Source organism: Triturus cristatus, chromosome 6 (genome assembly GCF_964204655.1).
Source record: "Triturus cristatus chromosome 6, aTriCri1.1, whole genome shotgun sequence".
NCBI lineage: Eukaryota > Metazoa > Chordata > Amphibia > Caudata > Salamandridae > Triturus > Triturus cristatus.
Window position 1 is genome coordinate 714,923,173 of NC_140589.1, and position 25,007 is coordinate 714,948,179.

At 42.8% G+C, this 25,007-nt stretch overlaps 1 protein-coding gene across 1 annotated transcript in view; it reads right to left on the minus strand.

Moving 5' to 3' along the window:
- AFG1L (AFG1 like ATPase) overlaps positions 1 to 25,007 on the minus strand; it is a 504,970-nt gene that overhangs the window by 404,046 nt on the left and 75,917 nt on the right. Inside the window, exon 3 of the mRNA XM_085611205.1 lies at positions 13,425 to 13,476. Coding sequence (XP_085467331.1) covers positions 13,425 to 13,476 — 52 coding nt within the window. The remainder of the gene's footprint in view (positions 1 to 13,424; positions 13,477 to 25,007) is intronic.

Sequence of the window (25,007 nt, forward strand, 5' to 3'; positions counted from 1 at the left end):
AGTAAGGTAACATTTTAAATCACAATTCTGAAAACAACACTTTTAGAAAGTTGGCATTCTCTTGTTCTAACTATTTGGTGCCTGTAACCTGTATCCTGGGTCACGTTGTGGAAATCTGAAATCATTTCTGTTAGCATGAGCTGAAGCCATCTTGGTTATGGCACCCATTTTGTTGGCTTTGTAATTCTCTCATCTTCTGCTGCTAGTCTTTTTCCCTGCCTGTGCTGTCTATTTTAGTTGACTTCCTGACTCAGTTAAAAGCAATATGCATACTACAGAGTTTGTAGCTGCCAGAACACCTGGTCTCGGATTCAACTGTCAATCTCTTAGTGCTGCCATAAGCACTCCTGCTCCCCCTCCCACTTTGCTGACTAAGTGATCTCCCATCTGCCCATGTTTGTCGGTAGTAATTCCTGTGTATGCTTCTACCTTCTATTTGTAACTACATGCTTACTCTGCAACAAACTCTGTATATAAGGCCTGTGTTCTGTGACTTCAATGTACTACCTCAGGCAGCACTTGAGAATGCTGTGTGAACGTAGTCCCACTCATGAGTGATTAATAAACTTGTTATTTGAATTCCAGTTTCAGTGCCAATCTCTATTTTGTTGGTCTAAGGACCCGTGGACAGAGAAGGGTGACCCCTGCACCGGTGTGCTCATTGAAAAGCATATTTCCACAGTTGGCGCCCGAAAAGTGGGTCCTCATCTGACACGCGGACGTCCAAAGGAGTGGTCTTGATGGAATAGTGGAATATTGCTGAGGAGACGTCCTGCATGAGGAGACCCTTGTCTTTGCAGCCAAAGTGGTTTTTCCGGTTTACTTGATTTGACCCTCCAGGTGTTGGCCGGTCCCGACTGAGGTATCCTTTGGCGTTTTTTTTTTTTTGGCAGCGACCACTAGGTCGACCAAGAGCTTAGCAGTTGGAAGTTGGTAAGGTCGCTGAAGCGGCACTCTTGATTTGCTTGGCCAAGATTCTGGTTTTGTTTGTTTTGATTTATCCTTTGCAAAAGATAAAGGCAGGTAATGAGGAGATTTTTCTCCACTTTGGTATATCTGGGAAACGTAATATTTAAAAAAAAATTTGGTAGCATGCCTGTTCCTAGCACACTCTGTAGGTTGTGTTGCTGTCTTGGTGGTACCAAAATGGATTTAGAAAGAAGCCAGCCGGCTCCCCTAGAGGGGACACCTAATAGGCATATGTACATTAAATACGGTATTTCTTCCATAATGTATAGTACACTGTGGAACAAATATACGAAAAAGGATCCTGATCTACGATGGCCAGTGAATGGGTCATTTGATATTAAATAGATTCAGTATGTAGGACAGGGTTTGTTTAAGCAGTCGACAAGATATGTTTGATTGTGTACGAATGTGGGAGAAAGAAGTTCAAGAGAGTGAGGAAAGAAGAAGCTATAGCAGAAAAAGAACAGCGTAAAACGATATATCAAAAAGCATTGGAATTAAAAAATAAAGAGCTGAAGGCATTAAAAGAAAGAGAGGAAAGGGAGCGTCGTTTAGAAGTAACTGTCCAGTACCCTATTAGGCGCCCCTTTTATGCCATACTTAATAAACCTCAGGATGACTCCATTTTGTTAGATCGACCTCCGCCCGTGTATAAATTTCCCTCTGCCACTGAGGATGATCTTTCTGAAGAAGAACATCTTTCTTCAGATGATAAAGACTTAGATAAGCAAGATGGGCGGCAGACTCACTCTACTTTGACTGTTGATGAAAAAGCCCCTATCAGACCACTGCTCGCAAAGAAGCTCATGGGACTACTTCTGCCCCAAACCTTGTAGCAATGGTTCAGCAGTGGAAGGATTTAGACCAGCTATATTTTGTAGAGAAGTTTACCTGGGAGGTAATACTTTGTTTTAGAAACGTTTCTAAAAACTTAGAGCCCACTGACATCAATTCCGATTATAAACAATTAAATGATGGAACTTTTCTTTTTTCAAATATACCTGATTTAATTAGGCGAGTAGTTAAATTGAGACATGATACACTACGTTTAAAAGCGGAGAAAAATCAGCTGGTAAAGTTAAAACTGAACAAACAGTTCAGACCCCAGTGCAGAAAGAATAAGTTTTGGGGAAAGACAATGACCCTAGTGATACTGTGGTTACTGTAAAACCGATGCGTGAAGCTGCGCCTCTGTATGTTCCTCCAAAGTGTACGGAAACAAGTGCTGATAAAAATTCAGATGATGCAAAGGGATATTTTGTCTATAAATGGGTCTATGCTCTCTAGAGTAGAGCAGATGTTATGGCTTTTAACCCCTTCCATGCTGGGCGGATTCCCCTGCTGTGCTGATCTTTTCCTGCGCGGGCGTGGTCATGACGGAACGGTTCCGTCATGAGCACAGCTCAACCGACGCTCATGACGGAACCGTTCCGTCATGAGCGTCGAAGGGGTTAAAGCTGCTTTGCCTGATCCACGGAAAAATCCGGCCGCTTTTTATGAAGAAGTGGAAGGAGCTATTAGCTCCTGTACTATGGCTCTGCCAGATATTGATATGTTTTTTGGACTTATTTTGTCCCCTGATATGTGGAAAACAATTCGGAAAATAGATGATAATGTAGCCTATGGTGATACTTGGGTGCATTTAGAAGAAATAGATGCTGCTAGAGAGCCTGCGCAGAAACCACAACAGGAGATATTAGATCTTCCCAAAGCTATTTTAACTAAGTTGAAAACTCTTATACCCCCTAAAAAAATAGATTGGACAACGTTAGCGTCTAAAAACAGAAAGCGGATGAGTCAGTTTCTGATTTCTTTACACAATTTGAAGAGACATTCCATGACTTTAGTGAGCAGTCATTGACAGATGACACGGGTGCATCTGTTCGTTGACAAATTTGTCGCCAACATGTTGCCAGAAATAGCTAGTCGCCTAAAGGCCAGCGAGAGTTCATGGACTACGTCTTCCCCAGTCTCCCTTTTGACTATGGCCCAGTATTATGAACGTCAGGAATTAGAAGCAAAAGGCAAAGAGGATAAGAAGGTTAAGGACTTAAAAAAGAAAGTTATGTTGGCTCAAGTATATGGTCCACCATTCAGAGGTGGTGGTAGAGGCGGACGTGCAGTATATACCCCTGGTGTACCCCCTTTCTCTCGATCAACTTTGTCTTCTGATCAGTGTGCTTACTGTAAAGAGATTGGACATTGGCGTTCTGAGTGCCCCCTTTTGCGAAGTCAGCAGTATCAACGGGGTAGAGGAAGCATGAGAGGACGCCCAGGGAATTCAGGAAATAGGGGAGGTATAGGAACTTGTCCCAGGTTTGAGGCAGTTGAACATGGGCCAAATTATTCTAATACTTTTGATAGACGAAATCAATATCAAATGTCACATTATTCGGCTGATGGGCTTAGGGATTCGGATTATGCATAGCAATGCCTAGGATGGGGTAAGGAACCGGTTGAGGTCCCAGTAGATCAGAAAGGTCCTTATGTTGATGCAAATGTTTTGGGCTCTACTGATCAGTTTCTGGTTGATACAGGAGCTACTCGTAGTGCTCTGTCTAAAGAATTGGTTCCTAGGGCTCCCCTGTCTGGCGCAATGATAAGATCGATAGGATTCGATGGGACACCTACATCTTGCCCACTGTCACAGCCACTTGCATTTAGTCTTGATAAATTCACTGCAGCATGTCCATTTTTGCTTTCCCCTACCACGCCGGATAACATTGTGGGTATCGATATGCTCAAACATTTTCCTGCTACAATAGGTTGTTCCCCAGAAGGTGTGCGTGTTATCTTAAATGATAACTATCCAATGGTTGAGAGGTCTTGTCTCATTAAGGAAGATATTGCTCTGGCATCTTTACCTAGTACTTTATGGGCTACATCAGATACCGATGTGGGACAAATGGTATTCCACCAGTGCATATTCAAGTGAAGGAAGGTGCTTCATTGACTCGATTGCCCCAATATAAATTATCTCAGGAAGGCGAAGAAGCATTGACACACATTGTTCAGGATTTGATTAAGGTGAGGGTTTTGGAAGAAGTCCCTTATAACATTTACAATAGCCCTATCCTTCCTATTTTGAAAAGAGACACGGACACTAAAATTTACAGATTCATTATTGATTTACGAGAGGTTAATAAAATTGTGGTGCCCCAATACCCGGTAGTCTCTGACATCACAACACTCCTTACTATGGTTCCTCCTACTGCCACTACATTTAGTGTCATTGATTTAAAGAATAAATTATTTTCAATACCTATTCACCCTGATAGCCGTTATTTGTTCTGCTTCACTTTGAATAATAGATCATACAGATTCTGTAGAGTTCCACAAGGGTATACAGAGAGTCCTAGCATTTATAGTCAGGCATTGAAAAGGCAGGTGGATTATTTTCCTGGACCGAAAGGGGTGGCTCTTATTCAATATGTTGATGACATCTTGTTGGCTGCCGATACCCCTGAACAGTGTAAAGAAGGAACACTGTCACTATTATCATTCCTTGCCTCTCATCATCACAAAGTCTCTTGGAAGAAATTGCCATTTTGTAGACAGCAGGTTACCTATTTTGATCCTTTTTATCTTGTATTGTATGTTGTGCTTTTATGATATTTTTTACCGAATAAAGCTTTACCTACCTACCTATTTAGCTCACCTCCTGTCTCAGGATGGACGTGCACTCACACCAGATTGCATTCAGACCATACTAGACACACCTATGCCCCATACTCAGAAGGACGTTCGTGCATTGATTGGCCTTACTTCTTTCTGTAGCCAGTAGATCCCTAGCTTTTCATACATTATTAAACCCTTGTTGGCCCTTTTGACTAAAGACACTCCGATGCCTCTCCCATGGACTACTGAATGCCAGAATGCCTTCCAACAGCTACGTCAAGCTCTTTGTTCAGCACCAGTATTAGGAACTCCAAACTACACTAAGACTTTCACACTCTATGTACATGAGAGGGAAGGTTGTGCCCTCTCAGTTTTAGCACAGACATACGGTGATAACAACGTCCTTGTGCATATTTCTCAGCTGTCCTTGATCCAGTTGCTCGTGCGCTGCCTGGTTGTTTCCAAGCGGTAGCAGGAGCGGCTGTGTCCATACGTCAGAGTGAGGGGAATAGTCTTGTCACATAGATTGTTTGTGCTAGTACCTCATTCAGTCGATGCCTTGCTAAATCAACAAAGACACAGCATCTGACTAGTGCTCGCTTGACAGGATATGAATTGACACTTTTGGCCCCTCATATCATGTTGAAAAGATGTTTGACTCTGTATCCTGCTACATTGCCACTTCCAGCTACCCAGTCTCAGCCACAAGAGCTACATGACTGTATATCCCTTACTGAAGAACACACAAAGGGTCGTGTTGACCTACAAGATACACCTCTTTCTAGTGTTGATGGGTAATTGTGGGTTGAAGGATCCTGCCTGAAATTGCCTGATGACACTACATCTGCTGCTTATGCAATTACAACACTTCAGACAGTAGTTGAGACATCTCGTATCCCACAGAAGTCAGCTCAAGCAGCTGAGTTGATAACACTGACAAGAGCATGTGAGCTTAGTACAGAGTTGCTTGTTAACATTTACACTGATAGCCAATACGCCTACGGCGTGGCTCATAACTTCGGGCAGTTACCGCCTTGACCTATCCTAAGAAAGTAGCAATTGTTAAATGTAGCGCACACAAGAAAGTGACCGATAAAATAGGGGCAGGCAATGCCTTTGCGGATCACACAGCTTGAGAGACCGCAATGCAGCTAAGTACCACATCTATGTATGTAGTCAAATCACAGGCTGAACGTTGGCATGATGCCAGGCAAGAAGTGCTGGACATGCAACAATCTGCTTCTGTTGAAAAATTAAACCAATGGCCTAAGGAGGGAGCATTGGATGATGAGGGCTGTTGGAGGAATAAAGAAATGACAAAATGGAAGTTACCCACATCCTATTTACACCCTATGATTCACATCGCACATGGGCCTGCACATGTTGGAGCATCCTCAATATCAAAGCAACTTATGCGAGTCTGGGATCATCCAGAGATTGTCGGTACAGCTAAGAAAATAGTCTAGTCCTGTCTGATCTGTCTCCAGTATAATCCTGGAAAAGGAACACAAACTCCAACAGGAGGGTTTGCAATACCTACTGCACCTTTTGAGGTCCTACAAATGGATTACAACCAGCTTGAGCGCTGTAACAACCTGAAGTACGTCTTGTTAGTGGTTTGTGCCTTTAGTAAATGGGTGGAGGCATACGCTACGAAAGATAATACAGCTCTTTCTACAGCAAAGGTGCTCCTAAAGGAGTTCTTTCCCAGATTCTGCATTTGCTGAGTTTTGTGGAGTAACAACGGACCCCATTTTATTGGGCAAGTTGTTGATTACCTCATGAAAGGGTTGGGAATTAAGCAGACGTTTCATGCTGCTTTTCACCCACAATCAGCAGGGCTAGTGGAACGTTACAACTCGACCTTAAAATTAAAATTGTCCAAGATACAGGCTTCCACATCTTTGAAATGGCCTGATGCACTGCCTTTAGCATCGCTATCCATTAGATCAATACCACATACACGATCTGGCGTCACACCGTATGAGGTGGTTTTCGGAAGACCAATGAATATTTAGGGGATTCCTAAGCCACGACCTATACATGATGTTCCCTATGTATTGATGAATGACTACTCGTCTCAGTTGACTGACAGTTTGTCTTCTATTTATCAACAGGTTCGGGAGACTCTTCCAGACAGGTCGCAAGGTGGGGGCCACTGCTTGCGCCCTGGTGACTTTGTGGTTGTAAAGTCATTCCAGAGGACCAGCTCCCTAGCACCGAGGTGGCGAGGACCGGAGCAGGTGCTGCTGGCTACCAGAACTGCAGTTCGAGTGACGAATCGGAAGAACTGGGTCCACACGACACACTGTTGAAAAGAGTTGCAAGACCCAGTGAGCCGAGCTGCGTTGGCAGATCACCGCGATATCCTGGATACCGAGAAAGGACAAGCTACGACACCTGAAGGACCCGAGGAAGTCTTCCAAGACCACACGATTCCTGGTACATCTCGATATCAGCTGCGACCCAGGAAGAAAGACACTTTGTTGCTGAAAAAGACTGTTTGAGCCACTGTCCTGGGTAGTGAAAGCCTGAGTTACGAAGGGGGGTAACCTTTTAGTGACTACTCGTCTAAATCTCAGTGAAGAAACCAAAGTCTGCCCAGGACCTTAGGGCACCATCTGTTTTGTCGTCTGACACGAGATGAACAAGGAAAAGAGACAAACTGCAGCTAGAGTTTGTGATCGAAAGAGCATGATCATTACTGGACTAACTTTGACTGTTGTTATTGTAGCTATAATAACATGGATTGCAGAGGAAGTAGCTCCTGCCCGAAATCTACGGACTGCTACTACTCCTGTCCCCATTGAACACCACTACTTCACTCTTCCTTATCATGAGCAGAAACATAGAATGTCCTACTTCAATAACACTTTCATTCAGATGTTGCACCATACCCACAATGCTACGAACATTACCAACTGCTGGGTATGTGGAATGATGCCAGCTCATCAGAAAAAGGGAGGAACGCCTTTTATTCCCTTGCCGTTTTCATACAATGGCTCCTGCAGAGCCTGGTTTGCACTGTTGTGGGCTTCTCATATCACTAATATTACTAACCTTGATGTAGGAAGACTTAACGCTCAGTTGAATAAAATCTGTTACCCTGATGAGGAAGGAGATCCACAAGCTAAAGGTACTGAATGGAAAATGGAGGAGTATCGTCAAGGAAATTCCTCCACACACTATGTTTTCCCCAACACTCAAACCATCAAGGGAAATGGGTCTCCTGCTATTGCTGTTACTAGAGCTCGAGCGGATCTTTGTGTAAGCAGTATTGGCAATATCCCTGTGGAAAAAAGTGATTGTACTTTAGTGTTAAATATTACTGGAATGAACAATAGCAGTTTTTTGTCCTCACACAACACCTATTTCATCTGTGTAAGTAAAGGTTATTACCACCTACCTATTGGGTGGTCTGGAAGCTGCTTTGTGTCCTTTTTACTTCCACCTGTGTTTTTGGCACCTGCATCCTACCATAAAGACTATAAACTGTATCATGGCATTTCTAAGAGCCGATTCAAGAGGACAAACAATGATGAGGTGAATCAAACTGATACTGCACTACAGCAGTATATAGACTTTAATTTGGGACTATTCTTCGTTGGAGCAGCCTTAAACAGTCGAAAGATCTGACACTTGACATGTGTTGTAGAGGCTGTAACCAATCAGACAGCAATGGCGCTTGGAAATATCACAGAAGAACTACAAATTGCGAGAATTGTGGCGCTCCAAAATAGGATGGTGCTAGATGTCATCCTAGCCGACCGTGGTGGAGCATGCCGCATCATTGGGAGTAGTTGTGTGTACATCCCTGACCACGCCCCTTCAGTTTTTGAAGCAGTTTCCAAGATGCACAAAATAGCCACTGAAATCCAGCAGGATTTAGGGACATGGACTTGTTCTGGATGGCTATGGAACATATTTTCTGTATGGGGATGGAAGCTGTTATCAGCCCTATGTATATTTCTTGCAATTCTTTTCACCTGTTGCCTATGCATTCAATGTGGCCCAATGCTCTGTTCCCTATGTATTTCTACTTGTACCTCAAGTATACAGGCTAAACGAAATGTCACAAATGTAAATGCTCGCTTGGCAATGGACCAAGAAATTACTGAATTAATGCAGATAGATGTACATGATATCTTCCATGCTCCTTCCAAATCATAGAGATGTCTTCAGCCAATGCTAAAAGGGTCGTCTGTGGAAATCTGAAATAATTTCTGTTAGCATGAGCTGAAGCCATCTTGGTTATGGCATCCATTTTGTTGGCTTTGTAATGCTCTCATCTTCTGCTGCTTGTCTTTTTCCCTGCCTGTGCTGCCTATCTTAGTTGACTTCCTGACTCAGCTAAAAGCAATATGGATACTAAAGGGTTAGTAGCTGCCAGAACACCTGGTCTCAGACTCAACTGTCAATCTCTTAGTGCTGCCATAAGCACTCCTGTTCCCCTCCCACTTTGCTGACTAAGTGATCTCCCATCTGCCCAGGTTTGTCGGTAGGTATTCCTGTGTATGCATGTACTACATGCTTACTCTGCAACAAACTCTGTATACAAGGCCTGTGTTCTGTGACTTCAATGTACTACCTCAGGCAGCACTTGAGAGTGCTGTGTGGACGTAGTCCCGCTCATGATTGATTAATAAACTTGTTATTTGAATTCCAGCTTCAGTTCCAATCTCTATTTTGTTGGTCTAAGGACCCGTGGACAGAGAAGGGTGACCCCTGCACCGGTGTGCTCAATGAAAAGCACATTTCCACAACATGACAAGGTGTGAGTGACAGCTGGCCTTTGTGTATTTCTCCCAGACAGTGTCACAAAGGGGGACTGGGTATTGGCAGGATGGGAGGGGCAGATTTGTGCACAGCCCCACTTGCATTTCAAAGCTGCTGCCTCAGCACACACAAAGAACTTTCCACTAGCCTTTTGTGAATCCAGACATCCTGAGATCAGGGCAGGGAATTCCAGAGCCACCTGGCGGAGAGGGGATAATCTCAAGAAGTTTCTATCACTTCAAAGCTGGCACCAGGAATAAACGTAGGACCCTCAGACCAACTCTTCAGTACACTCCTGGATTTGTGGATAGTACAGAAGAAGGACAGCCCTGCTGCCAGCAGACTGCCGTGCAGCTTGAGGCCTACCCTGCCATCTGAGACTGAAGAATGGATTTGCTCCCTTCATCCCAGGCTACCTGAAGTGACTCCAAGGGTCAGCCGAGTGACCACCTGTTCAGAGCTGCAGGGATGTAACGAGCTCCAGAAGCCTTACAGCAACTTCCCACCTGACCTGCTGCACTGGACATGCAACTGGACCTGCCTGTGCCCTGCTGACCTCTGCTGGAGTGCGCTGTTGATCCTCAAGAGATGTCGTTGAGGTTCTAGGCCTTTGGCTAGCATCAGTTGAGCTCCTCCTGTGAAGAAAAGGAGGAATTGTGAAGTTTTAGGCTCTTTGCAACTGCGAACTGAGGCCCATTTGCACCAAAATCCTGCCACCCGCAATGACCGCAATGACATGAAACTCAGATGGACCAGACTCTTCGTGCTACAACGACCACCAGCAACACAAGTTCAGCACCACGAGCTACAGCATTGACAGCCTGCGGTGACCGGCAACGCAAAGCTCCAGCAAAGACCGTCCGCAACGCCAGACGGTATCTTCGTGCTACAGCGATGACCATCCACAACACTCGCCCTGCTTTCGGCGGCCTTCTCCACAGTGGACTCTTCACGTGGGACTTTGAGAAGCTTACTTTTTCAGCAGGACTAATCTGGTCCCTGTGGCCAGTCCCCCTGCTCCATCGCGGTTAGCCTGAATTTGTGACTTACCCCCGGTCTAGCACAACAAGATAACTGCGAGTGGCGCTTTGTGCTTTTGTGCGCTATATTTTATCTATTTTTCAGAGGTTTATATAGCGCAAAGTTGACCCAAAGGTATCAGGCATCAGAGTGCTTTACACGAGCACCAGTTGTGTTACACAAAGACAGATTTTTTTTTTTTTTTAGGCACAGGGAGACTATGTGATTTGCCCAGAATCACAGGATGTTGAGCGTCATTGCCGAGACTCGAACCCGGGTCCCCAGATTTGAGATTGACCGCCTAAGCAGTTTGGCCACATCCTCTCTCCATCTTTTAAACTGCATATCTCTGGTTTTACCGATTGGATGTTATTGTTTTGGTCTAATTTCATTTATTAAATTTGACTCCATTTCTCTAGATTGGTTTGGGAATTTGTGTTGTCTCCTAACTTTATAACTGTTTATGTGCAGCATAAATACTTTACAAATTGTCACCAAGTTGAGCTTGACTGCTTTTCTGCCAAGCAACACTATGTTAAGCACAAGTTATTTTAGTGATGTTTGTGGTTCAGCCTGAGAAGGATTGTGCCTTTTGCTCCAGAAAGGGTCACCCGCCCCTCAACCAACAACCCAATTTCTAACAATTGTCAATGCAGTGCTAAACCCGGAGAAGGAATTAATTAGTTACTTTTGTGATTGTGGCTACATCATGCATTTTGGCATGGTTGGCAGAATTCTAAAAATATGACAAAACAATCAATTGACTCGTTGAGGGGAAATGAGAACACCAATTACACTCTCCCTATTCTCTGCTGGGTTGGAGATGAATAGGTGTGCTGCATCTCAGGAACATCAAAGTATGGGTGGTTCCACACTGCGAAAGCTGATGGCAGCGGCATCATCGCAGCCAGAAACGAGCCAACCACAATTCTGCTACAGAAGGCTAGGTGTAAAGGTCAACTGCAAAAACTTCCAGGTAACAAGAGCAACAACAAGAAGAGTATCCCCCGAACTAGCAGTAACAGTCTAGACACAGAAGAAGCCCGCAATATGTACAAGAGAAAGCCACAATCAGGACAGTAAAATAAAAATAAATAAAAGGTGGAACAAAAGAATGGACAAGGGAAAACACTGAGAGACATGTCCAATAAGGTAAAATTGACTGGGCTCTAAGGAATGGAAGAAGCAAGACAGAAAAAATCCAAAGTACCAAATGGGTGAGGACAGAGAAGGTTCGAGTACCAGTTGAAGGATATCTGGAACTAATGTCTTGCATTTCTTTCTCTTACAGGCAAGTGAGTCACCATTAGGATTTGGAGCAGGATAGAGGTGCCAACCCAGAAGAGGACAGTTGGAGGATTCCTGGGATTAATGCACCTTTACTCTCTTTCTCTTACATGAAAAAGGAACCAGGTTAACTAAGCAGGTTTGGTAAATGCCAAACCAACCTTCAGATCAGAATTCAGTGTACTGTATCTTTAGTAAAATAAATATAATTGTAATTTTCAGTTCACTTAGCCTGTACAACAGAATGTTACCTCACTCCTTTTAGGTTAAGATAGGGATCAAGCAGTAAAACACATTTTGTTCTAGATAATATTGATCTGTGCACCAATGTGGGTTTTGGTGGATTTCTAAGAAATATTTTTTATTGTACTTGTGTGTAATTTTAAATCTGAATTATTTTTGGGGGGGTCCTTTCCATGATCTTTAAGTTAGGTGTAATGCTTCAACTAAAATTCTATTATTTACCCCCACACACAAATATATCAATGTTATCAATCACAAAGCACTCACAAAATGGCTTCCGTCCTTAGAAATTATTTTGCATAACAGCAGTTCAGTCATACTCCTAGAACCTTGAGTAAAAAGCAGTTCAGACAGAAATGTTTAGAAGATCTTAGCAAATGAAAATGACCCTTTTGTCAAATTAAAACACTTTATAAATGATTCAGATTCTACTTCACATCATCACACCAAGTTGTTAGCAGCAGAGATGAGAAAAAGAGGGTGTAGACGTACCTCGCATTCTTGTTCAGCATGGTTAACAACATCACCACAGGGAATTACAGGCTCTCACCGCACCGAGAGAATCTATCTGATTTTGACATGCTGCTCAACTGTTTAACTCATGCAGTCTAGCACTCTCCTGTCACAAAAGCAGTAAAGCGACAAGACTATGAGGATCGGGCCAGGCTAACTGATACTGCCGTATCTCCACAGGTGTGCAAATGATCTCTCTGGCAGCAAACCTTTCATAAATGGTTACTCCTACTTTGCCTGCATACTTTTTCTAAGTGAAATAATTTAATAAAAGTTGTGGCTGCAGAAATTCACCATAGATATAATCAGTTGTAGCAGTAGTTTGTGGCCTACCTTCACTATCTAGAGACTTTTTTTAACACCATGAAGCAGCACTATTCCAAGTGTGGGAATTTAATAAATCACATCTACCTCAGTTCGAGTGCCTAGACTTTGTATGTGATTGAAGGTTCCAGAAGCTTGCGCTACTACAGGACTACTACAATACAGCACCCTCACATTATACAGTAACTCTACATTCTACCGCTCAACTGTTCACTACCACAACGGGTGGACCTCAAGTGAGACTGATGGCCTTACCAGAGCTGCATGAAAGGGGGCCAAGATACAAAATGCACTGCAATGCTAGAACAATGATGGTTAGTGCTATACAAATGCAAATAATTTAGCAAAGTTTTCAATAACCAAGCACAACCCTTTTAATTGTTACCACCACAGTGTTTTTCTTGTCAACGAACATCTATCTCCATGCACTTCTGACAGCAGATTTTCCTTAGAAAAGACGACGCTCAGTTCCAGCATGCTGCATTTCAGTAACCCCTTTCTAGAAAAATGTAAAATGTGGACTGTCTAGTATTGAGCAGAAGAGAGGCACGCTTGCACAGTCAGTGTTTAGTTTCAAGGTAAGGCTGGGTGGCTTTTGAACTGAAATAAAACAAGGAAATCTTTTTTTGGCTTAACACAAAACATTTCACAAATGCCAATACCATGTCACTTACCAACATCTCCATGAACATAGTAACCCTTTGGAGGTTTCTTTCTGGAAAAAAACTGCAAATAAGAAAATATATTTTGATTAATCAGTAAAACATGCGACAATGACAAACGCGCTACAAACAGGTACTGAAAAAAACCACAAGATTTTTTTCAGAAAATTTTGTGTCGATCACAACAAACTCATTGCAACAAACTTGATGAAGGGATATCCAAATGCAGATAAAAGAACAAATGTTTGACCACCACCTTGACACTGAAATCCGGTCTTTTATTGAGAAGCTGTAAACTGAACGGTGAAATCAAGCATATCGCCAGAAGTACAGTACTGGGAAGGCATGCATTGAGATCTGCTGACTTTTTCCCATCAAACAGAGTAATGGCTTACTTCCTGCATGCTTTCCATGAGCCAGAAGAGGGGAGATAATTGGGCCAACTATACAGACATATTTTGAGCAAACAACAAAGGCTCTTTGTGTGATGAAGCAGGTTGGCAACAGGCAACATTAATATAATTTGTCATTTAAAGGACAAAGACGCACGTCCAAAACAAAGCAGTGAACGCGAAGCCATTTTTCATGCACAAGTTATGCAACGATTTTATAGGGAAAACTCTGAATATTAAAAGACGGAAGCAGTGTAACAATGCATCATAACTCAAAAACATTATTTTAGAGAGCACATACATTTTTTATCTCAAAAATACAATTATGTTGTCTTTGGCATTAATGCTTGATCCTTTGCTGTGCCCGATTTACCAATCAGCATCTCTGTTCTTATTCTGAGTTTAATGACCCGCCTTCAACCTTTGAAACCACAAATTCCATCAAAGGAGGACAGGAAGAACGGCCATTCCCGTCCATTATCAACAAAAGTGCAAAGTAGAAGCAACATTTCCTTGCAATTTCCGCTAACAGGAAAATGCAGCATTTTATGTTGCACCGTCATTGATATAATTGGATCTGCATATAGCGCTTCCTGTTGTCTTCAGTTGCTTTCCTTTTTATCTGGGGAAAAGGTTTCACAAACCGGAAGCTAGTGCTTATGTACGTCCGACAGGGAGCCTCCCTTTTTGAAGCACTCCAGGTTAAAGAGCAACACAGCAAGGATTTAAGTGGTATACGAGAAGGGTGCGTGTGTCACTGTGAATTATAAGCAATAAAGTATCCCCTGTCATACATTATAAGGATATTGCAATTCACCAAAAAGTTCCATGACCTCATAAATGAACTCTCCATTCGACCTTGTTCCTCTATTTGGTCACAGAATCCTTCTGTGACTTGAAATATCCTTATATTTGGCAGGGGGTACTTCCGCGCATATATTTTAACCTTAAATGTGATTCTTTAACATCCATTTCGCCTCCCTCATATCATAGTCTTTCCTTTAAGAGAAATTTAGGAGTTCTGTTAGCTAGAAAACCTGGAATATACAACATCCACCTCAAACTTTACCGAAAACCCTCATGGCAATAATTCCGTACAAGCTTAAACCATTCCAACACTGTTTAGACACAAACTCAAACTGATCCACAACAAAACTATTTAAAAGAAATAAAAAAAGGCAGGCTTTGAGTGCACGTTTCAGTGCATGAATGAGTTTTGGGTTGCGCACCTTGAGAGATGGCCTTGCTTGCACCATTTGCCTGGGGTCAGTATTGCATGATCTGTGCGTCTTTTTCCTAATAGCCTCATACAGCTATTCATTTCTTTATCTTGAAAATTAGGACCGTTACTCGTCAGGATCCTATACAGGATACTGTGAGCAGCTGTAATCTTCTCAAGGTTCACTAATATCACACAAACTGTTGAAAACATGATTTTCATATTCGGGGACCTTGCAAGATATTTATAATTTGAGAATGAACCAAAACTCTGTATGCACCATCCCCAATGGCCTACTGCCTCTTTTTGTGTATACTACTCAAGGATTCTCTGCTGGATCCACAGTCTGCCAAAAAATAGAAACAACTTTGTTTCCTTTCTCAGGCACTCTCCGCTTTACCCGCTTGCCTTGTCTAGGTCTAGTTGATGCTCTAGTGTCCCACCCATGCCTGAACCACCATTTCTTTTTGCCAGAACCTGAGGTATCATCAAACTGTTGCCTCTGAGCCAGATGTCTTCCTCAACAGCTTGTGTTGCCATTAGCCAGCCCTGCAATTACGTCAATAGCATTGGAGAACCTTGACCGTTGATGCTGGGATCAACCATCATCTAAAAAAGCCTTAAGCGCAGGAGACACCCACTAGCTCCTCAGCTATTATAGCCCCCTGCAGGCATGGCCAATCAAAAATTGGTCTTTCCGACTCATCACATCGGATTCGTGAGAACTGAAATCATGAGGGTAAAAAAACAAAGTGTAAAAGAGCGGAATTGCCAGATTGCTGGAACATAATACGCATCAAAGGTCATATGCTGAATATGACACATTCATCTTTTAAGTTATGAGTAGGGTAACCTACATACCAGTGCATTATGGGAGTTGTAGTTTTGGTTCATTTTATTTGAGCCAATTAGACCGCAACATCTGATAACAAAGGAATGTAAAAAAAAGACCAGGAATGGAAAAAGTGGTGGCCAGTGGGTACCTGAAGTCATCTGGTTACCCTAGTCATATATGTGCTCTGCGAACCCTGTTTGCTTCAAGTAGTTTCCACCACGTGCCCAGCCCTACACCCTTCAGTGCCAACAACGAGGCTACTGAGGGGCTAAGGACAGAGCTCAGCCGAGATATCATCGGGCTTCAAATGCTGCACAATGTCACTTCAACTGTCTCTAGTAATTTGAAGCTGCTGCCTGTTCCTCCCATGTATTATTTCATACGCACCGTTTGGTTGTCTGAAGTGGGCACAAGAGCTGTTTAAATGTGGAACTAAATAATTTTTTTCCAATCGAGCTGGGTGCATAGATATACATTACTCTGCTTTATATCACTTTATCATCATGTCACGGAAAAGGAACAACAGCGTCATAAAAATCGCACGCAGCTCTAAAGTGAGCACAAACCAGTCTCAGAAAATAGAAATAGCCCCTCGGGGATAAATTCAGAGAAGCCAGCGGCTGCAAAGAGGAAGCACGCAGACTCAAAGACCAAGTTTATAACCAATATACCAAGGATTTGTCAAACGACATATGCACAGTATTTCTCTATGACTTTCACTTTGTGTGTTCGGGAGTTATGCCAATGCCTGCCCTTTCTCTTAAAATTAAACTAAATACGAGAACACAACCAGCTGACGACATATCTCATCAAACCAAGAGATTCAGAGGAAATTGTATTACTTTAGCCTGCCTGCTCCCCCTCCATGGCGGCACCAAAGACCATATAATAAACATAGGTCATAGTCAAGTCAAGTCAAGAATACTTTATTCGGTTTTAAAGAAAAAAAAACATGAAAGTTACAGCATTAAATTACAATTTAAATACAGACACAAGAAAATATAAAAGGGAGAAAGGTAAACTTAAAATACATCTAGACTCAGTGATTTCCTAAGTTTAAAAACGTTTTTTAAATAAGTTAAAACTGCGGTAACAGTAAGAACAGTGTCCATTCTCTGAAACTCTGAGAAAGCCAAGCAACATTTGTTAATTTTCCATTCTTTGAGGAGTGGAAGAATATATGTCTTACGTGGTAAGGTATAAAAGGTGCAGAAAAACAGAATGTGAATATCTGACTGGGATGAAAAGTCATCACACGGACATAATGGTAGGCTCGGTGGCCAAGAATTCATAACTGGAAAAGACAATAATCTAAAAACAATAGACAATCTAAAACGAGTCAAGATAAAGCGTTCATAATTAGACATCGGCAAAGTTAAGTAAGGCTGCAGGCTACTGCTCGTTAGAAGGGAAAAATGCAGAGACACGGATTTTTTCTTCAATTCCTCTTGGCTTCTATTTTCTATAAGGTAATCCAGGGATAACTTAGACAAAAGATTCCTGGATAAACCTTCCATTGAGGATGGATCTGCAAAATGGTGTTGGCGACCAATTTTGGCAAAAAATGATTTGATGTAGTTTAGCCAATCTAAACGATCCACGTTTTCCAGTTTTATAACATCCTGAAGGATGGCTCGATTCAGGGAGCACTCATCAGTTGTCCAAACCCTGTGCCACAGAAGAATAGGTTGAATTCTGATCAAATCAGATATATAGTTTAGGCCAAGTTCAGAATGACAAATATAGGTCGCGACACTTTGGGGGACTCTCAAAACATGTCTCAGAAACCTATTCTCAGCTTTCTGAAGTAGATCAATGTTAGTGTGGCCCCAGAGGCCCGAGCCATACATAGCAACCGAGGTACATGTAGCTTTATAAATAGTTAAAATTTCCTTAATTGGTTTCTTTCCCAGTTTTTTAATAAAATTCATTAGGGCCATTGTAGTTTTTTGAAACAAGAGAGTTCTTGCCTTTACCGCGTGAGACCACGCCCCAGTTTCATGGAACAGTACGCCAAGGTATGGGAAGATAGAGGTAGATTCCAATGGAACGTTATTTAAAAACATTCTTTTTGCATGATTGCCAGATTTAGTGCCACAGTTCATTGAAAAAGTTTTAGTGCAATTAACTTTTAAGTCTAGACTAGACATAAAGCACTCAAAAGATTCTATCAAATTCTGTAAAGCCACGGGAGTGCGGGCCATTAAAACCACGTCATCCGCATACAGGAGTGCGGGGATAAACCTCCCCCCAACCCTAGGTATGTCCCCGCGATCACGCTCAAGGCCATTAATATACAACAAGAATAAAAAGGGTGCCAGGACGCAGCCCTGGCGAACGCCCCGGCCAACCTGAAATGACCTTGTGCATTGACCCTCACGGCCGTAGCGGACCGAAGCTGAGGCACCTGAATAAAGATCCTTCAAAAAACAAACAATGGAATCTTCCACACCTATCTCTCTTAAAATGGTCCATAATTTAACATGGGAGACGCAGTCAAACGCCGATGAAAGGTCGACGAATGTGAGATAGAGGCGCTCCCCCATAATCCTCAGGTATTTTGATTGTATAATCATTAAGTTTAGGCACTGTTCTTGAGTTCCAATACCCTTTTGGAAACCATATTGTAAATCGCTCATTATTTTGTTTTCTTCTGCCCAGGTTTGCAGTCTGACCAAAATGATTCTCCCAAGAATCTTGACGGACGAATCTAATAAAGAAATTGGTCTGTAGCAGGCGCAGGATTGCCTGTCGCCCTTCTTATAGATAGGTACAATCACGGAGGTGAACCAGGACGGATTTAGGCCCCTAGCCAGAGCTGCATTAAATAATTGCACAAGCATGGGGCCCCAGAGCTCAACATTATCTTTAAACAGGTCAGCAGGGATACCATCAGGCCCTGCAGCCTTACCACCCTTCGTTGCATTCAAAGCCAAGTTGACTTCCTCCAGATTTACAACCAGTTTAACTACCTTGTCCGCTGTATGGACCCCGGGAGAAATATCCGTAATATGAAGATTGTCATGCGGTGTATAAAGACAAGAAAAATGCATAACCCAATCCTCCTCAGTGATGGCATTTTCTATACACGCCCTGGTGTTGTCATAAAGAAGAGGGGTATTAACAGCCTTCCAGAAGGCAGATGCATCCTTCTGTTGTGACGCTTCGCATAGCGCTTCCAGGGCCTCCTTTTTTATAACCATTTTCCTGTTTGTTAGGGCTTCATTATATGCTTTCCTGCAGATTCTTATTTCAGTAGTATTACGTGGTACTTGGTGGATAGCTCTTTTCAGGGAGGTTAAGGAGCTGGTGCAAGCGTTGTCAAACCAGCTCCTTTTACCCTTTGCCCTATCATTTGCCACAACCCATAGATCTTCCTTAATAGTGAAAGCTATTAAGTTAAAATGTTCAATTATAGAATCAGGACTAGAATTATCGTCCAAGTATGTGGCAAAACTGGTAGAGCAGATACCCAGTAATTTATCTAAAAACCTTTCCGGGACCACCTTTTTCCATTTTAGGCTATACCCGTTTTGTCTACCAAGGACCACGTCCGAAACTACATGAAGCGGAAGCGCATCCGTTTGTTGGTCCAAAAAAAGATTTTCAATTTCCATAATCTGAGGCAGATGGTCACTCACTGGCTGGTCTATAATATTGAACTTAATAATATTATGGCGACAACTATTAGAGGCAATAATAAAATCAATAATAGACAGTGCTCCTCTACCAACAAAAGTTGGCACAAAGATAGAGGGCATTTGAGCAATTTCATTTACAAAACCTAAGTCATACATAAACAATATGTCATTTAGTAAATCCCCAATCAAAGAATGTTCAAAATGAGTTGAATTTGTTTCCTGTTCGATAGTTAAACCGCATAAACCCTGTTTGCCTTTAGTGCAGAGTTTACAGTTAAAATCCCCCCCCCCAAACAAACATAACTTCTCTATCGGTTTTGTCTATTTCATAATGTATATCATCCCTCAGCGTGGATAGAACGCTTGGGATTTCTTTCCTTGGTATGTTATTATAAAAATTAATTACAGCGACATTTAGTCCCTTGCTATTCCTTAAAATTATTAAATGATAAAAACTAGATTTAGAAGAAAACCGGATAACCTCGTATTTAAGCTGATTGGAAACTAAGGTTAGTAGACCACCCTTAGCTCTTCCATGGGTGCTCCCCACAGCCGGGGTGAAAAAACTTCTGTATCCATTAATATTTACCGGGTCCAAGGACCAGGTTTCCTGGAAAGCCAGGATATCATGGCCCTCAATAATGGAGCCCCATGATGGATTGTTGATTTTCTCCCTTAAACCGGCCACATTCCAGAATAAGAATGTACAGGCTTTCCTGATTACTTTAGTACCTTGATTACTTTGGGAGGAAGATACCTTTGTTTCCTCAGGTCGAGTACAAGTAGAGGCACCAATAGGTCCCTCAACATTTGATTTGAGTAAGAAGAGAGCCTTGTGAGTGTTACTACAGCTAACCTCACTTATGTTGTCATTGATCAAAGTCTGGGTAATTTGTACAGGGGTAGCGTCCTCAGTGAGAGGTAAGGGGGCCTGAACTTTGGGGATCAACGGGACATTATCGAGTTTAGGCCCTAGCCTAGTGGAAAGATTGTCACATACAATTTTCCTATGTCAGTCCACAAATTCCAAACCTGAAAAAACATCAAAATGGTTTTGAGTAGGCAGATTATAAATGGACGGGGCAATGTCATTCCCGTCCCCTGTATAATTATTCGGGCCTCTATGCAAGGAGTAAGGGTGTCTGAAGTAATGATGGTGATTGAATGGACCACAAGGTTGTACAAAAGGAGTCTGGCTATGACCATGATGTATGCGAGCAGACCTAGTGACTGTCTGCCATCTATCCGCCTGGTTCGTAGGGGATCGAGTTGGCACATATGGATAAAAATAATTCAAGTAATGTGTGGAAATAGCATCACTACTACTATGGACATACCAGTCCCCAATGTGCCTAACTGCCCTATGATCTTTAAAATTCACAATAATTACGTCCCCTTTTTTGTCTTTGGGACGCACCCCCACCCATTCACAACGACTCACATGCAATATTTCCCCATTAATATAAGCAGGCAAGGATCTGTTTTTACGAAACCAGTAAACAACTTTGTTCCGAAGACCTTGATAATCTTCCCTAGTCCCAATAGGGAGCTCGGGAACGCCGGCTAAAATGATTACGTACGGGGCAGCTTCAGGAGGAAGGTCCACTATTGCGCGATGTTGCCGGTCTTTGTTAAGGTCACTTCCAATCCCAAAGTCTTTAATGGCTGGATTATCAAGCCTTTGTGATGGAACTGATTTTGAGTCTAAACTTGGATTGACTTTTGAATTATCAGATGTCTTACTGTGTGCAATGTTATTCGTTAGTGTGGGTGTTATAGGGGGATAAGATGGCAAGTATCCCTTCTGAGTAGATGGTAAAATAGTAGGATGGCTTGGAGGTCCAGAGATAGTGTTTGTCAAGGCTTTAGCGGGTGTATAAAAAGAACTAATGTTTTTTAAACCTGACACGCAGCCCGAAAGAGCAAGAGTATTATCTGCCAGCTTTTTCTCTATAGAATCCAAGCGAGTGTTTAATAATGAAATATTATCCAGAAGGGGCTGTATTAGGGGTTTCATCACTTGGTCGATTTTGGCCAAAGTGTCGGTCGCAGTCGTGCAACCATAATTGGTCTGTGGAGGCAGCTTAAGAACAGACAATTGGGCCATCGTATCCATCAAAATTGGGGTGATAATTTTCTTTAGGTTCTCAGATAGCCATTTTAAAGTTGAATCTTCAGAGCCATTCTCACAATTAGTCCCTTTAGATTCCCCATTAGTTAATATAGGGGGTGAGGCAGGAGAAAAGCTGAGCAAATTTGGAGAGCCTTCATCAACACTGCTAGAGCAAAAGCTCAGCAGAGATGCAGAGGCATTGATCGGCGTGTTTAAGGGGGAATTAGTTACAGAACAATTAACCACGCCTGACCCTGTAAGATCTTCAACAGCAGGTTTACGAGGTGAAGTAAGGAATAAAGGAGAATTATTTGATTGAAACGTTAAAAATGGAACTGCATCCAAATGCCCTGAAGCGGGGTTTTTATCCAAGGGAGACTGTATTAGGGAGCAAACTTTTTGTTTAAGGGTTGCTGAACTTTGTTGTGCATACTTCCCCCTTTGTCTGCGCTTTACCTTTGTGTATTTTCTAGCCGTTTTGGCAGGTGGCAATGGGAGCTGTGAAGTAGCACTGGAATGCCTAGCGTTATGCACCTGAGCGGTAATCATAGTACTCTTATTTGCTCCACAAGAGGTATTACTAGTCATGGTAGTCGGAGCCAGTAAGGGAGGGGTTATGTCTTCAAAAAGTCTAATGGGACTCACCTTGCCCAAGGAGGCCCTCCTATCAATGTTAATCTGACTTACTTTTTTAATAAGATAGCTATCCATAGGGCCTGTGGTGTGCAAATGGCTCTCGTCTTTGCCCTTAGTCATCAGGGCAGGTAGTTTGCCCACGTCAGTCATAACAATCAGGCTGGAGAAGAGAGGAACTGCACCCAAGGCAAGCCCGCTAAACCCACAAATATAGTAGGATGAATAACCCCCTCAAATAGACAACCAGAACATGTAAAAATAAACAGCTATGAGTTATAATTGTTGTACGAAACACAGCTACAAAAGTACCTGGCCCAGTCCAGTCTCTTCAGGCCTCGGAGGGCCACAGAGGGCCCGCCCTTTGCCCGGTCATAAAAAGGCGATGTTATTTACAGTTTTCCGCCTTTAAATCAGCATTTTACTCTGCAGTGTTCTATCTAGTGCTGGTGACCTTCCCTCAACACAAATGTAAAAATCCAACCGAAATAACGAGGATCACTTACAAAGAGTGGAAGAGCTGTGCAGCTAGAAACAGCGACGTGGGAGGGAACCAAGCTGTGTATAGGGCTGCAATGCCTGTACAGGAGGAGGGAGGAGGGGCTATCACACGCTGTACTGTGTGACGGCCAAACAGAATGTTCTCTGGGTGAAATTGCTGGAAAGAGAGTTAAACACACAAAAGAGGGGCTTTTACAGAAATACACCAATAACAAGCCAGCATTTCTGAATGCCACAGAGAACAACTAATAGCAATCGGTGGATGGGCCAGATGCCATAGAAGAGGATATAACAGGTGGATCGAAGCCCTACCTAAAAATGAAGCTAACCTAATATAGTGATCCAGGGATATTCGTAAAACAAATTTGAATGGTATTTATATTTAAAGTACTTTTTTCAGGAACAACAGCAGTGTCCCTTGCTACTGAGCCTACCGATTTTCTCCAAGGCAGCACAACACACTCTGTTCCTGGGATCCACTTCCTCCTCACTAGTTTAAGGGGAGTAAATCAACAGTGCCTTACCCTAGGATAGGTCCTGAGTAACCTCTTCTTGGCGAGTAGAATGTGCCAGTTCTCTTTGCTCCTAGAGTGGCTACTAAAATCAAATATTCAAAGGAGAGGTGAGGTAGATTACTCCACAGGTCTTTTTACAGGGCAAACATGACTTCATTCCTTCTCTGTCCCAGGTAGAATTAATTTTTTAGGTCTCGCGCCTAGCGATGCATTGTGCAGCCCTGCCCGCGCAGCAAGAGTCCTTTTGTCCGCGGTTCCGAAACGGACCCTGGAATTGTACACGCTCGTGCGTGTTATTTTACTTTTGTGGCCTGCTATTGGCCTTTGCCTGCGTGTTTGTTTTAAAGATAGCACACAATATGCAAAGGCGGGTGCATTGCTCCGCCCATGGCCTATTGGTGTCTATTACGCGCATTCCTGCCATATGGTTTCAATTATCGTGCCCAGACACGGGTGCGATAATTGAAACTATATGGCTCGCTGTGGCGCACGCGCACCACTCGCGGGCTTCTTTGTTTTTGAAGCGATCGCGAAAGTGAAAGCGATCACTTTCCCTGCTGCTTGCTTCTGCCTTCTCGTTTTCAGTAAGGGTTAATTGCTGCTAGTTATTCTATACCCTTAGTTTTTTCGTTCGGGAATTTTAAAAGCATTACAGGTGCATTACTGAATGTCTACAACAGTTTCGGTTTGAACAGTTACACATGCGTAAATGTGCACAGTTATGAACAAGTTAATGCTTAACAAAAGTGCCTTTGCATGTACTAATCCTCACGGAGAAACCCCTGTCCTTAAAACCCCGCCCCCACCAATGTGGAGTGTGTACTATGCCTCTACAAACCCTAGTCAATTTACTCCTGCGCTTCACGGTAGTAAAACTACAACCACTTCCAGGATGGGAATGGGCTGAGGAAACGTTGTTCAATATCAACAAAAGAGGTGTGCGGGTGTGCGCCATCTTTCCGGGTCACCCTGCCATGGAAAATCCACTCACCGCTCATGGGCACAGCTTTGCTTTCACACAATATTACACCAGAGTGGTGTAATATTACATGTGAATAAACAGATTTATGAATGTAAAGTCACGGTTTTTGAAGAGATAACGTGAGTTTGCACTGGTAATCAAGCCATCTGTTGGGTAGGTTGAACATGCAGGCGCAAGCGTCTTCGGGAATCCTATCAAGCCCACTGAAAGCGGAGACCCTCCGGAGCACACAGTTTAGAACAAGCTTTAGCAAGAGCCACACACGGGGACCTAAGAATGTCAAAGTATCTTAGGGGTGCTGCAGGGGTCCCCTCTGCTGTACGTGCTCTGCAATGTCTACATCCGGTCATTAGCCAATATCACTAGGACATTTGGATGCTAAGCTCTATCTTACGCTAATAACAGACACATCACTGTCCGACAGGCTAATCTGTGTCACGGTTCTCTAGCTACCCTAACCAGCTGCCTGAAGGCCACCCAACAGTAGGTGGAACACATTTCTTAAAGCAAGGGTCTGGTGAACAGTACTGCCTTCACCCAACTCCGAGATGACACCTATTAGTTTTGTCAGTGTTTACTCAGGTTGTGCAAAACTGAACTGTTGTAGAACATGGCCAAAAATATCGACAAAGCAACTAGCTCTTACAGACAAGATCTACTGATTTTTTCAGTGCTTTTTTTTCTAAGCCATGCTGCTGTACAACAGGGCTAAACATTGGCAAGGGCAATAGCTCACATCAGGTAAGCGAGACCTATTGTCTTTG